The sequence below is a fragment of the Canis lupus genome, chromosome 28 (assembly GCF_003254725.2).
Source record: "Canis lupus dingo isolate Sandy chromosome 28, ASM325472v2, whole genome shotgun sequence".
NCBI lineage: Eukaryota > Metazoa > Chordata > Mammalia > Carnivora > Canidae > Canis > Canis lupus.
The window spans coordinates 4,723,002-4,740,716 of record NC_064270.1 but is presented as its reverse complement, the minus strand read 5'-3'; the positions used below and the strand labels follow the sequence as shown (position 1 = coordinate 4,740,716).

General features: G+C 34.5%; 1 protein-coding gene across 6 annotated transcripts in view; it reads right to left on the bottom strand.

Annotated features, from left to right (window-relative positions):
• Nucleotides 1-2,978: 2,978 nt before the first annotated feature.
• The window catches only part of KIF20B (kinesin family member 20B), an 80,626-nt gene continuing 65,889 nt past the window's right edge, over nt 2,979-17,715 (bottom strand). For 4 of the 6 annotated variants that reach the window (XM_025466482.3, XM_049103518.1, XM_049103519.1 and 1 more), the window contains 8 exons: nt 15,975-16,151; nt 13,887-13,997; nt 11,335-11,532; nt 10,477-10,533; nt 9,086-9,187; nt 8,525-8,675; nt 4,852-4,994; nt 2,979-3,230 (listed from right to left, as the gene is read on the bottom strand). In XM_025466482.3, coding sequence (XP_025322267.3) covers nt 3,153-3,230; nt 4,852-4,994; nt 8,525-8,675; nt 9,086-9,187; nt 10,477-10,533; nt 11,335-11,532; nt 13,887-13,997; nt 15,975-16,151 — 1,017 coding nt within the window. In that variant the 3' untranslated portion in view covers nt 2,979-3,152. The remainder of the gene's footprint in view (nt 3,231-4,851; nt 4,995-8,524; nt 8,676-9,085; nt 9,188-10,476; nt 10,534-11,334; nt 11,533-13,886; nt 13,998-15,974; nt 16,152-17,715) is intronic. The other 2 variants (XM_049103517.1, XM_049103520.1) reach the window with 1 other exon arrangement.

Sequence of the window (17,715 nt, the reverse complement as noted above, 5' to 3'; positions counted from 1 at the left end):
CGTGAAGGTGGGTATCCCTTCTTGCCATGAGTGTCAGCACTCATCTAAGAACAGAACCCCAGAGAATCTTAGGTGTCCACTCAAACCCTGCTTTTCCCATCTTCTCTCATTAAAACTTAAGTTTGCTGATCAACACTGTATTGTATAATTGAAATTTCCTACTAGAACTTAAATTTGCTAACCAAAAAAAGGTTAGGTACCAGCAAGTATGTGAGGTGATGGATGTGTTAATTAACTCAGTGGAGGGGGACTCTTCACAATGCATACATTAAATACATTAAATACACAATGTATACATTAAATCATCACTTTGTACTCTTTAAATCTTACAATTTTGTCAATTATATCTCAGTAAAGCTGAAAAAATAGAAATACCTGGGTAAGGATTAGGTATTCCATGTAGTATTTTTATCCATGCACGTTTTCTATAATCTTATTTACAAATGAAAGGTTTTTTTAAAATATTAAAACTGTAAAGATGTTTCTTTCTCAGTTTGCTATCTTTTTTTTTTCCAACTGATTACAGATTTACTTAATGTGCACTTGATAACCTTGAAAGGAAAATACATCAAAGGCATATATACACTTATAGTTCTTATACACGTAGCATGGAAATACATCGTTTTTTACATATCCCAGAAGACATTCAAATGAAGATAGATTCAAACTAGTCATCCTTTTTAAAAGCTTCTCAAACTGATTGCCACTTATTCCTCATGTCCTATGATCCCATTTCCTGACCCTAGCCTCGGAGAAATCATTATAGTTTTGCCTCTACTTCTGGCTTTGTCTTCCCATGATAACCAAGGACTTTGAGTATCTTTTCACATGTGTATCGACCAGTGCCTCTATCTTCTTTAGTGAAGGATCTTTCAAGTGTTTTATTAGATTTGTATTGGGCTGGTTGTTGTTGTTACAATTTGATATATTCTTAAAGTTTCTCCCAGTTAGTGGCTCCTACGCAATGTATTATTTTTCTCATGATTTTTACGACTATGCTGATTTTTCCTTCAAATTTGTCTTTATGGTTGGCTTTCAGTAATTTGACTATGATCTTCCTAGATGTAGTCTTTGGATTTATGTTAACTGGGGTTTACAAACCCCAATTCAGTGTTTCTTCATAAAACATAAAATGGCCATTTTCTTCAAATATATTTTTTCTGCCCTATTTTCACTTTTTTTTATCCTTACGAATCTTCAATTAAATGTGTGTCAATCTATTTGATATTGTTCTACGGACCCTGAGGCTCTGTTTTTTCTTCAGTCTCTTTTCTCCAGCTCTGGCAATTTAAATTGATGTGGTTTCAAGTTTACTGACACTTTCTTCTGAAATTTCTACTAAATCTATCCAGTATATTTTTCATGGTATTTTACTTTTCTGTTCTAACAACTCCATTTTATTTTTCTTCATACTTTCCATTTCTCTGCTGAGATTCCTTATGTCCACAGTCATTAAGATGACATTTCCTTTAAATCCCTGAACATATACCCTTAAGAGTTGCTTTAACGTTTTTTTGCAAAACTCAACATGGCCTGTCAAGCTTTGTTTTGACTCTGAATCACACATTAAAAAAGATATGTTATAGAGAATCTATATTGTATATTCTTAAGGGTGTTCATTTCTGTTCCAGGAGATTACTACTTTCAACTTCATGTAGGTTTGGTTTTATGCTTTGTTATATGAATCTCTGGAAAGCACAAGGTGTTTCTCGAGCCCTTCTCGTTTGGTAAAACTCTTGTCTTCTTTGCAAATCTTCTTGAGGCTGGACTTCAGTCTATATTCAGGGATGTGGACACTTGTTTACACTCTTGAGAGCTGAAACAAGAAAGCAGTGTCACCTTGTTCAACCTTAGTGGGGAACATGCATGCTGAGCAACTCAAATTTTTTGCCATTCTGCACATGTCTGAGAATGACTACAAGTGTCTACAGTACTGATTCTATAGTTACATTTTCACAAGTAAGCAAATTTGCAAACATAATCAATGAATGAAGATCAACTGTGTATCTATTTTAGCATAATGAAAGCAAGTAACATAATAAAAACTTACTAGTGCTTGAAAAGTTTTAATGAGCTATTTTAATGGAAATTTTCCTAAACATGGTGTCTCTTAAGCAAGACACTGAAGAGAACTTTCTTCCCTGACTCAAGGTCATTATAATAAACTAAACAATGATACAATCCAATGAAATCTTTAAGGTTTTACATATATAAATTTATGCTCTTAGATTTAAAAGCCCCAGGTGGCAACAATTCTTGAGGCCTCTGCTCTGTTTTTTGACTCCTATTGGTGTTTTTTTTTAAAAACCTCAATATACTGTATGTTACTAGCTCTATGATCTTGAGAAAAGTAAATTTTATGGGTCTGTTTTCTTATCTATAAAATTACGAAAAGGCATTCCTAAGGCCCCTCCCAGGTCTAAAATTATACCTTTTCTAGCTATCTGTACTTTTCAACCTCTAGATGCTTCCTTTCTTTCTGTTTCTGATCTTCTGTTCCAAAAGAATAGGAACGCCAACTCTATTTGATCACTAACAAAAAAAAAAGACTTTCTAATTTAAAGACTTGAGATCTTTTCTAAATTATGTGCATATAAATTCTGGCAACTATGAGACCTATACACACTCCTGGGATTAGTTATAACCCAAACAGCCATGTAAAATCAGTTGTATTTCCTAACAAATGAAGTAAAAACAATTCATAAGACACTGTTAAATATAAGTAAACCAAATCTGTGACCTTATGATATGTGTAAAAACAAAAAACAAAAATAACAGCATCTTTCCTAAGATCCTCATCAATCCTATGCCTAGAATAAAAGGAAAATGAATCCAGATTGAAAAACCATTATAGAGCATAATGTATAAACTTGTCAAATCACTAAGTTGTACGTGAAGCTAATTTAATACTGTCTGTCAACTATACTCAAATTTTAAAAGAGAAAAGCTATTATAGAAGTCTTAGAAAAGCAGACAAATTATGCTGTTGACTTATTGTCTTTATTGAATTAAAATTACACTGTTTATAAAATAGTGATGTATACATAGGATTTAATGCATCATAATATATACAATTATCTTTGAAAATTCAGGATGCAAGTTACAATGATTATGAACATAAAACTTATATTAAAACATTCTCAATCAGTGATTTATTTAGCTGTTTTAGTTCGAAGTCGTCGTTTGAGAATCTGATGATCACTCTCCTTTACTTTATGGTCCATCAAAATCTGAAATGAACAATTTCAGTGTTTTATAAATAAAAGCTTATTTATAATTTAGTAGTATCTACTCGTGCTTAATAATTGGAATAATAGCTACATAGTAATATTTTTTTGTCCTTTCAGACTGCAGATATACTTATCTTCTATTAAAAAGCACTGTCCAAAGTAATAGATTTTATAAAGATTCTTTCAACACTACCTGACATAATATTAAAATAATCTACACTCTATGTTGAATTCAGGACATAGGTAGCTTGAAGTAATCACTGAAATATTTGGAGGAAAGTGCCTCAAAGAATTTTTAAGAAATGACCTTTCACAGCAACAAGTACAAGAATCCCCCCTTATCTGTGGAGCCTATGTTCTAACACCCCCCAGTGGATGCCTGAAACCAAGGATAGTACCAAACCCTATGTATACTGTTTTTCCTATACATACCTATGATATAGTATAATTTATGAATTAGGCACATTATTACACTATCAAAAATCACAATTAATAAAACAATTATAATACATTGTAGTAAGTTATGTGAATGTGTGTCTCTCCTAAATATCATATTGTACTGAACTCTCCCTTCTTTTTGTGATGATGAGAAATGATAAAATGCCTATGTGATGAGATGAAGTGAGGTGAATGACACAGGCACTGTGACATGGTATTAAGCTATTACTGACCTTCTGACAATTTATCAGAAGGATCATCTGCTTCTAGACCAGTGATCATGGGACATTGAAACCATGGAAAGTGAAACCAAGGAAAAGAAGGGACTACCGTATATAACTTAGAAAAGTAGAAAGAGCATTATACTACAACTAAGAAAAGAAAGAAGTTCAGCCAAGGGAAGAAACTGTGTACTAATCAGAGAATGGTGATGGTGAAAAGTAACCAAGAGAATAGTATTTCCAATCAAGGGCTTGGCCTAATTGACCCTAATTCTTCACCTGCCTTCCAGTGCCTTTTATCTGTTAGAAACTGTTGCAGAAGGTCTCTCTCCTGATTTCTTTTTTTTTTTTTCTCTCCTGATTTCTCTGAGCCACTTCCTGTTGAAGGCTTCTCCTTAAATTACTTTTCTACCATCCCTTTCATCCACTAGGCAAATGCAAGCATGATGGAAAATTAGAAGTTTCCCTGTAACAGCACAGACTGTTCTGAGTGAAGAGAATGAGTCATTGAGTCAGAATGACAAACTACAGTCTTTTCTTAAAAAAACCTGGAAGGCTTAGCGGAGAGGTGGGAGGAAATGACTGAATGTCAATTCTGTATTTTTACCAGGCCCACTTAGGCCAGATTTGTACAACTCTTGTGATAAAGTTAACAAAAAAAAAAAAAAAAAATTGGTATTAGAAACAAATAAATTACTAAACAGTGATAATTCTATTGAAGGAATTAAAATTTCCAAATGTGAATGTGTGACACTTGTATACATTTATGCAGCACTTATATTTAATTATTATAAATTTAACACATCAAATAGCAAAAGTGTAACACTGAAGCACATTTTAAGAGGTGTGACTTAAAGAATAAAAATTCAAACTATTATAAAATTCAGATTATTATGAATACTTCAGAATTAAAAAGAACAGGAACAGTTTTGCTTTTAAGAAAACCAAAAAGAGGAGCTTACCACTTGGCCAGATATATCAATAGGAGATGAAATCTCATTTGTGTATAATTTCCGTTTGGCCTGTTTTGGTCGAGACAGATTTTCTTTACTCACTTCTACATTTGAGAGCTTTGAGGAGCTCATCGTTTCAATTATCTTCTTTGCTGTGAAAAAATATATATATCATTTAAATCTTGAAAAAAATAACTTTCTAACTGGAAAGGTTTGAAATCTTAATAAAGAGAAAACATACCATATTAACGAGAAAAAGTACTGCAACTTATAAATGGTGAAAGAACATGACTAGTCAATTCACAAAGAAAAAATTAAATGTCTCATACATGCATGAAATAATAAACAGCAAAAACGAAAAGGCGAATAAATAATATCATTTGACTAATGTCCAACATGGTGAAAGTTTAGTAAATTATAGAACAACCAATGAAATTCAGGGGTCTTTAATGACTTGAAGAGGCTTATGCTGTTATGCAAAAAAGCAGGATAATATGTATTTACTGGACCATGCAGCAGTACTCTTATGCCAAGATATCTGCAGGCAATATTAAGTGAAAGTAGTTTGCGAGCCCTTTGCTTATCATTAACAACCCCCCACACACAGTAAATCAAATTGTTAATAGTGGATTGCTTCTGGGAAGTGGAATAAAAATTTTAAATTCTGTACTTTTTGTACAGTTGTCCTTCAACAGGTACATGCTGATTTTTTAATAGAAAACATATTTCCATCTGGAAAACCTCCCGGGTAGAAATCCTTATACATATAAAATCAACTATATATATTTTTTAAAACAGAAACAAAATTGAAGGAAATATGCTAAACTGAAAATCTACTTGTCCAAGATTAAGTTGGGCTGCCAGATGTCAGAGTAGCCAGTTAAGTCAATAAGCCAAAATAAAAGTAACACTTTAGCTTTTAACCACTTACTGCAATAGAATAAGCAAGAGGCACAACCTGAGAATGTGTCAACTCCCACCCCACTTCCCATCTTTCGCCAGGTGTGGTCTAGGTCAGGAAGATCAGCACAGAAAAGGAGGGTCACCTCACTGCCAAGGCAGTACTGTACAAAAAGCTCTTGTACTTGCAGTTTAATGGGCCTCGAGGCTGGAGGCCAGAAGGAAGAGCTAAGCGTGTAAAAGTTAAGTCAGAGTGGAGAAAGTCAAGGTTTCCTCCCCTTGCCTGTCATAGGAAGGTCCTAGGCAGCAGTGCCTGAGGAATTTCTCTGCTGAAGGCCCCCAGTAAAGAGGCTCTGAATGATGGGACCTTGGCTAGGACTGCAGATATGTATAAGGGCATTGATGGCCAGGGTCCTGAGTCCTCAACTGTAACTCCCTTCAGAGGCTACACTCGGATGTGGGGAGGGCAGCTTTCACCACGAGGCCTAACAGGTAAAGTCTTTGTAACTGTCTATGGTCAGGCTAAAAAGAAAAAAAAAAGCAATCACACATAGGATTTTGGCCTGTTGCTACCAAACTCTTTACTACAATGTGTCAGCCGCTATACCAAGAGCTGAGGATGTGAACTACACAGACATGTTGCACTTGTGAGGCTCATACTGTGGTGGAAAAGAAAAGAAAACAAAAATTATAGCTTAAATAATTCAATTTGTACTTTGAAAAGATCACTCTGGCGTCCATTAACTGGATGGACAGGAGACAGACAAGTGGGAAAAGGTGGGAAGCCAGTGAACAAAGGAATGGAATAATAATAGTTATCAAGTACAGAATTTTAAAAATTAATTTCTATTTTTTCCTTACATTTCCAAGTGATCAACAATAGATACAGTATAGTTATAATCCAAAGTAAGGGTATCTTCTACTCCTAGAAATAAATTTTTAAAATCCTCACTTAAAGGGCACCTGGCTGGCCCCATCATACTAGCATGTGACTCTTGATCTCAAGCCCCATGTTGAGTATAGAGATTAAATAAATAAACTTAAAACACACACACACATACCCCAGGTGTACAGGTAGGGAAACTGTTAAAGAGCTGAGTCAACCAAGCATGGGAGTTAATTACCATATGGGTACTTCCCTTTCCTTGAAAACCAATTTTCTTTTGCTATGTAAGTGCTCATCAATATAATTTAAATAAAATACGTAAGAATCTAAAATAATAACTCCTGCCTCTCCACATTTAGACATTTAACAGTTCGCTGTTTGTCCCTCCAGATATCTTCTCTGCTTAGCTTAATCATAACTTTTAAAAATGTACATTTTTTTTAAAAATGTGGTGTGATTAAATCCAAAGTTCCCAAGCTGTGCACTAAGACATACTACAGCCAACTCACAGGAGCACCTTGAAATATTTTAAGTTTTCAAAGAAAACAATGGCACACAATAGGTAGTTCATAATTTTAAGTGATAACACATTACATTCCTTTTGATGATGACATATCTTTGCAACCAGGATTTTCAGAAGCTGAATTTTCAGTGGTCATGTGGTCTTAGCACTAATGGATAAAATATTAGGTGTTTCTATGGGTGTAGGGGAACAATGAAAAAATATCACTGAGACATTAAGGCCACTGGTGTGGCCTATTACTGACCTGACAATTTATCAGGAGGAGGATCATCTGTGTTTATGTAAATGTGTACAGAAAAAGTATATATCTTAGTATGTGTATATACATTTATACATAATTAACATGGCTAATGTTATAAAGAAAAAAGCATTAAGCAATTAAACTCAATAAATATTTATAGAATATATATCTTTGACATATATGAATGGATAATGTTTGTCAATGCACAGAAATAAATACTATACCATATGTATACCATAATACAGTGATTACCTCTAGAGGGTGTAATCCTGCCAGCATTTCAATACCCAAGAGTTAATCCCATCTATTCAAAAATTATCAAATTTTCTCTTACCCTCTGAATCAAAATAACTCTCTTCCCTCCAATACTACCATAGCACTTTGCTTGGATCCCTGTAACTACATTAAGCAGGCTGCTCTGGATGAATTAAGCTGACCCTTGGACAACACAGAGCTTTGGGATGCTGACCTCCCATAATGTCAAAAATCCAAGTACAACTTTTGACTCTCCAAAAACTTGACTACTAAGAGCCTACTGTTGATCAGAACTCTTACTGATTAACACACATTCGGTTGTATTATATATTATATTCTAACAATAAACTAGAGAAAACAAAATGTTAAGAAAATCATAAGTAAGAAAAAGTACATTTACAATAATATACTTATCAAAAAATATCCACGGGGTGCCTGGATAGCTCAGTCAGTTAGGTGGTTTGAATCTTGATTTTGGCTCAGGTCATGATCTCATGGTTGTGAGACTGAGCTCCCCTGTCGGGCTCTGTACTGGACATGGAGCCTGCTTAGGATTCTCTCTCTCCCTCTCCCTCTACCCCCACCTTTAAAAAGAAAACAAAAAACAAAGCCAAAACAAAAAACATCCACATATAAGTGGACCTGTGCAGTGAAAACCTGTGTTGTTCAAAGGTCAACTGTACCAACATATTGTTCTCCCTCCTCCACTCCAGAAAACATCTAAGCATGTCATCCTCTCATACATCCTCCCACAGTACTCAATAGAGGACAATGTCTATTCAAACTATGGTAAGCACTGTTGTTGAGCTTACACACTAATCAGATATTAGAAAACAACCTATATTTAACATAAAAGGTCATTCAGTTTTCTGCAAACCTTTGGATTGAAGAATTGTTGGAGAATGTTGTAAGAAGTCTCCAAATTTCTGTAGCGTTCCTTCTTTTATCTTAGTGGCCATGTTTGTACTAACTGTGGATGCCTGACTCCGTAAAGAGTATGTTTTCTTAGATGATGGACGTGTGGAAACCTAAAAAAAATAAACATTTTTTGCTGCTGTTGATCAGAAATGTTAGAAAGAAATAGCTATAACTACAGCTGAATTAAAGACGCAAGACATGTTCATGACTGAACATTTGCAGGCAGGGAACTTAAGATTAAGTATATGAAGAGTAGAGGAATGAACCAAAGAATGGTAAAATGGGTGTGACAGGCAGAGTGCTGACTCAAGTATCAAAGGGCCTGCTGCTGGCCAAATGCTTAAGGTTATATTCTAAGCCTAATTAGATGAATAAGAAATGGAAGATAAATGAGTTATATAACTGGACAAAACTGGATTTCTGAGTAATTAATGATCAACTTTAACACCTTTATTTTTAATTCTACTTTATAAATGCAAGTTAAGAAAATGGTCAATTCTGAACACATTAAAAGACAAACCTTTTTTTCCTTTTTGACAGAAGACTTTCTATGCTCAGAATCAGGAGACTTCAAGTTAGATCTGGGTGTAGCATTCTTCTTATTTTCACATTTCACCAAGTCCTAAAATTAATGCATTTCAGTACTGGTTAATTTCTTGACAATATTTTCTTCTCTAGGCTCAAAAAAAAAAAAAAAAAGATGATGGTTCTTAACCAGGGGTGAGTTAAGTGTCTCCCCAGAAGACACTGACAATGTCTGAAGATATTTTGTGTTGTCATTGCTGGGGGGATGGTATTTACTGGCAAACCAGTGGTAGAGGCCAGGATGAGGATTTAATACACACATATATTGCAACATGACTGAAGGTATGAATTTTTCACATACATCATAAATGATGAAATTACATAAGCTAAATAAAAATATTGTAGAAGGGATAACATCTTTTATTTGAACTCCGTTTCTAAAATATAGCAATATACCTACACTTTCCCTACTCCCAAATCATGCAGAGTATTTATGTTTAAGAACTCTAATTGAAATCTGGCAGCATCAAAAACAAAACAGAATAAGAACAAGTAAAAATCTTCAGTATAACCACAGGCAAAATGCTAATACCAAGAAATATAATCTATCTTCCCTAAATAGGCATGACACTACTTTTCTTTCTCCCACATAACCTCTCTTAGGACAAAGTCTCTTGTAGTATTCTAGCTGAATCAAACTCGTACAAATCCTAGTTGTACGAGTTATAATCAAAGATTATAAGCATAAAAAAAAAAGGCAAGAAGAGAAGCAAAGAAAAGATCATGACTGAACCTTGGAATTCAAGTTACAAAGTAGAAGTCATAAGGGTAATAAGCAGCAGACTTCCTGAAAGGGGAAAGACAGATGGTAATCAATGGAAAACAAATGAAGAATAGTAACTCCATCATACGTGAGGTGTGCAAGATAGAGTTCTCTAGAGTCTTCACTAGATTAGAATATATAGCACTACATAAATGGTTTTCGTGAGGACCTTACAACACCCCATTTATAAGAGCAGTAAAGAGCTAAATCAGAAAAAAAACCTTAAGTTCCTGCATGATTTACCTATACCAATCTGTGTATCTATTCTGGAAAAACACATGGGGAGTATATAACAAAAGTAAAATGAAAAAAATTATTGTTTTAACCCTCTGAGTACACAACCAATTTTTTCCTTTTCCCTTGAACAAACGAATCAAGGAAAACTCAACATAGATCATAATGAAATTTAAAATACCTACTATTTTAATGTTACCTAAAATTTAATAAATATAAATTAAATAAATATTGAATAAAATTTAACTAAAGCTCTACAAAACAATCACTAACGGTATTCTAGGTAGCGAGGAAGATGCTAAATAATATTCATTCAGCAAATTTATTACCTGACAGAGAGCCTCAGGAGTATTTCTACTCTTCCACCAGCTTGAAAACATACTACTCTTTAAATAGGTTTAAAAAAAAAAAAAAAAAAGGTTGAAGAAAAAGTTATTGTGCTAGAGAGTTTATAGTTTTAAATTTGAAACAAGTTACATTTTTAAAATAAATATTACCATTTACTATGTATCCACCACATGTGGAACAAAAGCTAATAAGCATTTTAAACATATTATCGCTAATCTTTTATTTCCAAAAGGAGAAAACTAAGGAAGAGAAAGTTTATGTGCCCAGCCAAACATACTTGGCTACGATATAGCAGAAGGTGTGGTAACTCTATAATCAGAGAACTACAGTATGAAGTAGTAAAGAGCTTTTATCCTACCACTAGATAGAGGTCCAAATTTTAATATGCCAGCTGATAAAGTCTCTCTTATAAACCCTACTATGACCTTAGAGACCTAAGATTTTAGTTAAATAACAAAGATTATACTCAAGCAAGTTAGACATTCGGCTTCTCTAATTTCTTTGTCAACCCTTTTCTCTTCCACTGGAGGGAAAGTCACTAAGTTTGAACAGGGCTGGTATATTCAAATAGCTCTCCAGTGAAATCCACCATCACTTGATCTATTGCAGCTTCAATGAAAAAAAGAGATAAGCCATGTATTTTAATAACCATAAGCTTTTTGTTTGAGGACTATTAGACTACAATAATATTCATAAGGAACATAAAATATGTCACAAGTTATGATTTTGGTCTCCAAAGGCAGTGCTTATGAAGAGAAGGGCAGTATAAAAATTTAACTGTATATAATAACTGAGCTTAAGGTTTGCTTGTTAAATTCATTCATTAGTTAAGTGCTTACCCCCTCCATTTCATTACTCTTCCTCTTCCGGGCCTTGGAAATCTTAACTGTCACAGGTAAGGTGCAACCAGGGTGTTTCACTGCCATTTTGTTTGGCCGTAAAGGTGTAAATTGAATCTCTAACTCAGGTTTTGGAAATCGAGTAGTTTGATTATTTTCTGTTGACACTTCACAGGAGTCCAGGACTACAGAGCCATCCTATAACAGAATTAAAAAGAAAAAAAATCTCATTTGCAGAATATGAACTCATGATCACAAAGAATTAACTCTTGTAATCACCTATCAGAGATAATGAATGGAAGAAGATTAAAAATGTGCTGGGTCAAATTTACCACAGCAAGGACAGAGAGAGGGAGTTACCATCTACCCTCTCCAATTTATACATGGTATGTTAAAATCCAAGGAAACAGAGATTAGTATTTCCCAAACTTGTATGATCATAAGAATTCAGACAATTTGTTTATTTAAAGATTCTTGGGCCCTACCACAAACCTATTAAATCAGAAATCTCCTAGGAAAGAGTCTAGGAGTTTTAATGGAGTCTCATTCCCCTTCCTTGAATCTGGGCTATCCTTAACGACTTGCATGGCCAACAGGACATAATGGAAATAACATCATTGTGAGGCTTCATTTTAAGAAGCCTTGTAACTTCCACCCTGTCCTCTTTAAAATGTTACTTTCAGGACACTCCCCCTTCAAAATGCTTCATCTCAGAATCCAGCCACTGTGCTGTGAGAAGCCCAGGCCACAGGGAAAGGCCACATAAAGCTCCAGCTGAGCTCTCAGATTCAACTATCAGCTACACAGATGAATGAATCATTTTAGACTTTAAGCCCAATAGAGCATATCAACTTCACAAAGGCAAGAAAAATATACAAAATAGGATAATAAAACCATTCTCCAAAACTGCATAATATATAATAACTGCTGGAATTCCTAATAAGAATTGGAATCAAGAGGTTTTAGGATAGCATATATAAATTTTTTTTTTAGATTTTTATTTATTTATTCATGAGAGAAAGAGAGAGAGAGAAGCAGAGACACCGGCAGAGGGAGAAGCAGGCTCCATGCAGGGAGCCTGACGTGGGACTCCATCCCAGGTCTCCAGGATCAGGCTCTGGGCTGAAGGCGGTGCTAAACCGCTGAGCCACCAGGGCTGCCCAGCATATATAAATTTATAGAGAAAGAAATGTTCCATATATAACTGCCTTTGCAATCAAGATTCATCTTGTTTATGAATCAACTCCAAACTTTTCTTTAAATTATATGATCTGTCTCGATCTCTAAGGTCAATGCTAATTATCTGAAATTCCACCAAAAACTATCAAAGAAAGGGCAAGAGAAAAGAAATGGCTCATGCTATTTCCCCAAATTAAAATGCCCTTCTTGGAACACCTGGGTGGCTCAGCGGTTGAGAATCTGCCTTTGGCTCAGGACATGATCCCAGAGTCCCAGGATCGAGTCCCACATCAGGCTTCCCGCATGGAGCCTGCTTCTCCCTCTGCCTGTGTTTCTGCCTCTCTCTGTCTCTCATGGATAAAAAAATAAAATCTTATAAAAGAAGAAAGAAGAAAGAAGAAGAAAGAAGAAGAAAGAAGAAGAAGAAGAAGAAGAAGAAGAAGAAGAAGAAGAAGAAGAAGAAGAAGAAGAAGAAGAAGAAATAAATAATAAAATAAAATAAAATAAAATGCCCTTCTCTTTCCAACCATAGCTTTGCAAAATTCTATTCACCTTCAAGACCCAGTATGATGTTACCTTCTCTAATCCACATCCACAACTACTCAGGCAAAATTCATCATATCCTCCCACAGGAAATGTTCCTTCTTAGCACTCTCTTCATGATTCTTAGCCCATAAGATAAAGTGAAACAAGTACCTGTCTTACTAGATTCTTTACTCCTTAAGGATGGCAATCATGTCTTACGGTTGTATTCCCAGTATTTAGCAAGGTTTCCAACAAACTCTGAAAGCTCCCCAATAAATGTGTTTAAAAAATAAATGCAAAAAAATTTTGTCTTCAAAACATTAAGTGCCATAGAATGTTTATCTATTTCATATGTAATTTAAGAATATGTCTATTAACCAAAGTGATTCACAGAAGCCCATGCCCACTGCAAATTAAGGAAACTCACTGTGAGTTACTGAGATTTGGTGCTCAAGTTATTAAATGGGTACAATTAAAAAAAAAAAAACAAAAACAAATAACCCACCACTGAATAGAATGCTTACTAAAAGGACCTCTCATAAGATCCATTTTTTATCATCCATGTTTTATCTTTTGTAGGATTTCCTATTTCTGACCACCAAGTTTATTTATATTAACAGATCTGTTGTTTGCAATAAGTAGCATTTTGAGAAATCAGTATCATTTGAGAATCTAATCTTCTAAAAGAATTTCACTTCTCAAAAGCCTTTAGATTTTCCTTCCCACAGCCAAGAACCCATATAGCTAATTGCACAGCAAGGTACTTGTAACAATTGATTAAACTTTCAAGTATTATTTATTAATTAATGGTCACTGGTAAAGAGGGTAAAAAAGTAGACAGTGCCCACCTCTACTTCATTCCCAGAAATTTCAAAGTTTGTTGGCTGAGGTTCAGTTTCAACTCTGCCAGGATCCACTGAACTCATATGTGTAGGCTTGATATCCACATTTTGTTCTTCCTAAATAAAAAAAAATATTAAAACAACAAGCCATTATTACCAGAAATATATTAAAACACTTCACCTAAAGAATAGAAACTCAAAAAAAAAAAAAGAATAGAAACTCAAGATCTGGGGCAGCCCAGGTGGCTCAGCGGTTTAGCGCTGCCTTCAGCCCAGAGCCTGATCCTGGAGACCTGGGATCGAGTCCCACGTTGGGCTCCCTGCATGGAGCCTGCTTCTCCCTCTGCCTGTGTCTCTGCCGCTCTCTCTTTCTCTCTGTGTCTCTCATTAATAAATAAATAAAATCTTTAAAAAAAAACCTCAAGATTTGGGTGGATTATATCATAAAAATAATGAAACACTTTCTCTTCTCTTTCATCCTTAGAAATTTAGGAAAGGCTGGGAAACTTACCGCCTCTAGGCCTGATCAAAAGAGAAATCTGAAAGATTATTTTCAATTTTCAAGGTTTTATATATATTTTCTCATCTTACTTTCATTGCAACTCTCCCAGCTAGATTTGGCAAGAATCATTATTCCTTCTTTCTAGATGAGGAAACAAACCTAGAGATATTAATGACATGGCCAAGGTCTGTATTAAGTTGGAAGTGTTGGACCCCAACAACAGCTTTGATACACCATTTTGAAAAATTAAAGGAGTCTTAAGAATGCAACTATAATATAAGAGTAGAAAAGACCATATTGATAACTAAACCTTTTCTTACTGCATACCTCATCCCTTTTTCTGTCATAGGGTATGCTCTATTCCTATATCCTCCCTTTTTTTAAAAAAATTATATTTATTGACAGCACAAGAAGGAGGAGAGGCAGGCAGAGGGAGAGGGAGAAGCAGACTCCCTGCTGAGCAGGAAGCCTGATGTTGGGCTTGATCCCAGGACCCTGGAGTCATGACCTGAGCCAAAGGCAGATGCTTAACCAAATGAACCACCCAGGAGCCAACTCCCATACCCTATTTAAGAGATCTATAAAGAAGTATCAGATTACATTTTTAAACTCGATAAATTCCACCATGAGTCTTCTCACCACTGCCATCAAAAGCAGAAGTCAAATATACTTCTCGTGTCACCTACCCAAATACAAAAGGTTCCACTGAATCCATCATGGAAAGCAACTAACATATATTGACTTCCACTGTGGTAAAAACTGTGCTAATTGTTTTACAAACGATCTCAGTTTATTTTCACAACTCTATTGGGAAGACATACTATCTCTCTGTTTTAGAGAAGTTCAGATATAATAAGTAATTTTCCAAAGATCCCAAAACCACAATGACAGCAACAGACACCTCATTTTTTCCTAGGTTTCTAGTCTGTGCTATTTATACTGCATGCTACTTACTGCCTCTTTTTTGTTTTAAAAAAAGGCAATCTTCCTCTTAGAAGATTTGTTGTGACAAGCACATACATTTATTTTCCTATTGTCTGGAGGCAGTAGATTTTTAAGCATAGATCATTTATTCTAGAAAGACCACTCTCAAATGTACCCTGATCCAATTTCACTGGGATGTAGCTATCTGTGAACTGCAATCCCCTCTCTATGCAGAGTTCCCAGCTCCAATGAAACATTACAAAAATAATTCCTGAGGGTCTCACCAGGTGTTTATTTTCAAAACAATTTATACTTTTGTATTAAACTTAGGGTGGGTCCAAGTATTGAAATATTACCAAGAGTTCAGGTTGAATCACTTTTACACATCTTAAAGGTAGATAAGGGACTAAATCACAAATTTATTTTCTATCTAGAAGATCTGACCAAAATATTTGAGAAAGTACTACTTCTCAGTTGGTCACTGGCAAATTGATCATAAGGATAAACTATGAAAACTTGAAATACCAAATAATTTTTCAAACTCTGATTCCTCTACGATCTTTTGAAACTTACTTTTTTAACCTCTTAGAGTTCATCAATTAAATAATTTTTTTAAATTCCTATGTTCAATTAAAAAAAAGGCACTGAAAGAACAAGATTCTACTCACGGTTTCAGAAGGCTCCAATGTGATCTTTTTTAATTCTTCAATTTCATTATCTTTCTGTCTATTACTGGAGATCAGTTCCTTCAACTGTACTTCTAAAGCTGCGACCAGTTGATCCCGTTCTTCTCGCCACTTCTGAAGATTATCATCTTTCTCTGCCAGTTGTGCTGTAAGTATTTCCTAGCCAGAAAATAAAGAAAATGTTATAAGGTATATAAAGGTGAATAAGGCATGTAACAAATTACATAGTTAAGGCTAGATAAAATACTTACTTGTAAATCAAAACACATAATAAATGTGTTTATGTCCTTATAAATGTAATGTCCACATGATGTATTTAACCCTATCCCACCTCATTCCAAAAATCAGCTTATTGGTTACTTCTTTCATAAATAATTATGGCTTTTAAACTAATACTAGCATAAATAAATAAACTAATACTAGCATTCCTCCCAATATTTTGGAAATGAGAGGGTAAAATTACAGTAAAGCAAGTGACAAAACTAATAGCAACAAATAGAGTAACAAAAATTTAAAATATCATTTTCAATAAGTTCAAAAACCATGAAATTGTAGTGAATTAAAGAAAATATGAGTTAAGATCTAAACACGCAAAGCAGCAAAACACTGCTAAAAGAAAAGAAAAATACTTCAATAAATGGAGAAATAATTTGTGCTCAATGATCAAAAGACTCGGTATTGTTACGATGTCAGTTTTCCCTAAATAGATCTATAGAGTCAAAACAATTTCAATCAAAATCCAGGCAGGCAAGAGTGGGTGTGGGTGTGGGTGTGTGTGGAAATGGGTAAGGTTCACTGTAAAACTTACATGAAAATGCAAATGATTTAGATAGTCAAAATCATTTTGAAAACAAAGAACAAAGTAGGAACAAACACACTCTTGTGTCAATCCTACTATAATAAAGACAGTATGATACTGGTATGAACAGAGATCAGAACAGAAAAGTGTCCACAAGTGTGTGATCAACTGACATTCTACAGTAACACCAAAGCAATTCAATGGGGAAAAGGGCAGTCTTTCAATAAAAGATGCTGGAGCAATAGCCAAATGGGAAAAAGAAAAAAAATGAACTCAAAACCTAATCTCATATCACATAAAAAAATTAATCCTTGAACAAAAGTAGTAGAACAGTGGGAAGAAAGGGTTTTTTTTTTTTCCATTAAATACTATCAGGAAAATTGGTATTCCACATTAAGAGAAAAATAGTAAGACTATTTTAATAAAATAATAACTTTAATAAAAATAGTAAGACTATGCCTAATTCACTCCAATACAAAACTCAATATTAAAATCAAAATATGAAAGGTAAAACCTAAACAGAAAACAGTGTAAGAGAACATCTTCATGTCTTTGGGGTTTAATAAAGGAAAAGACTTTTAGAAAAATGAACTAAGATAAATTTAAGAACTTAAATTCATAAAAAGACATTAAGAGAATAAAAAGTAAACTAGAGACCGAAAAAAGGTACTTAAAACACATGACACAGGGCTCCTCCCCAGAAAGTATAAGAAACTCCTACATATCAACTAGAAAATGCAATTGTACAGTATGCATTTGTACAGGCCAACAGGAAAAAGGCAAGGGGCCCTATAATCTTCAACCTCATTAGTACTCAGGGACAAACACACTGAAACCATAAAAAAAATGACAACACCCTATGTTTGTGAGAATGTACAGCAACTTCAATACTATAGTATAAATAGGTACAACTACTCTGAAAAC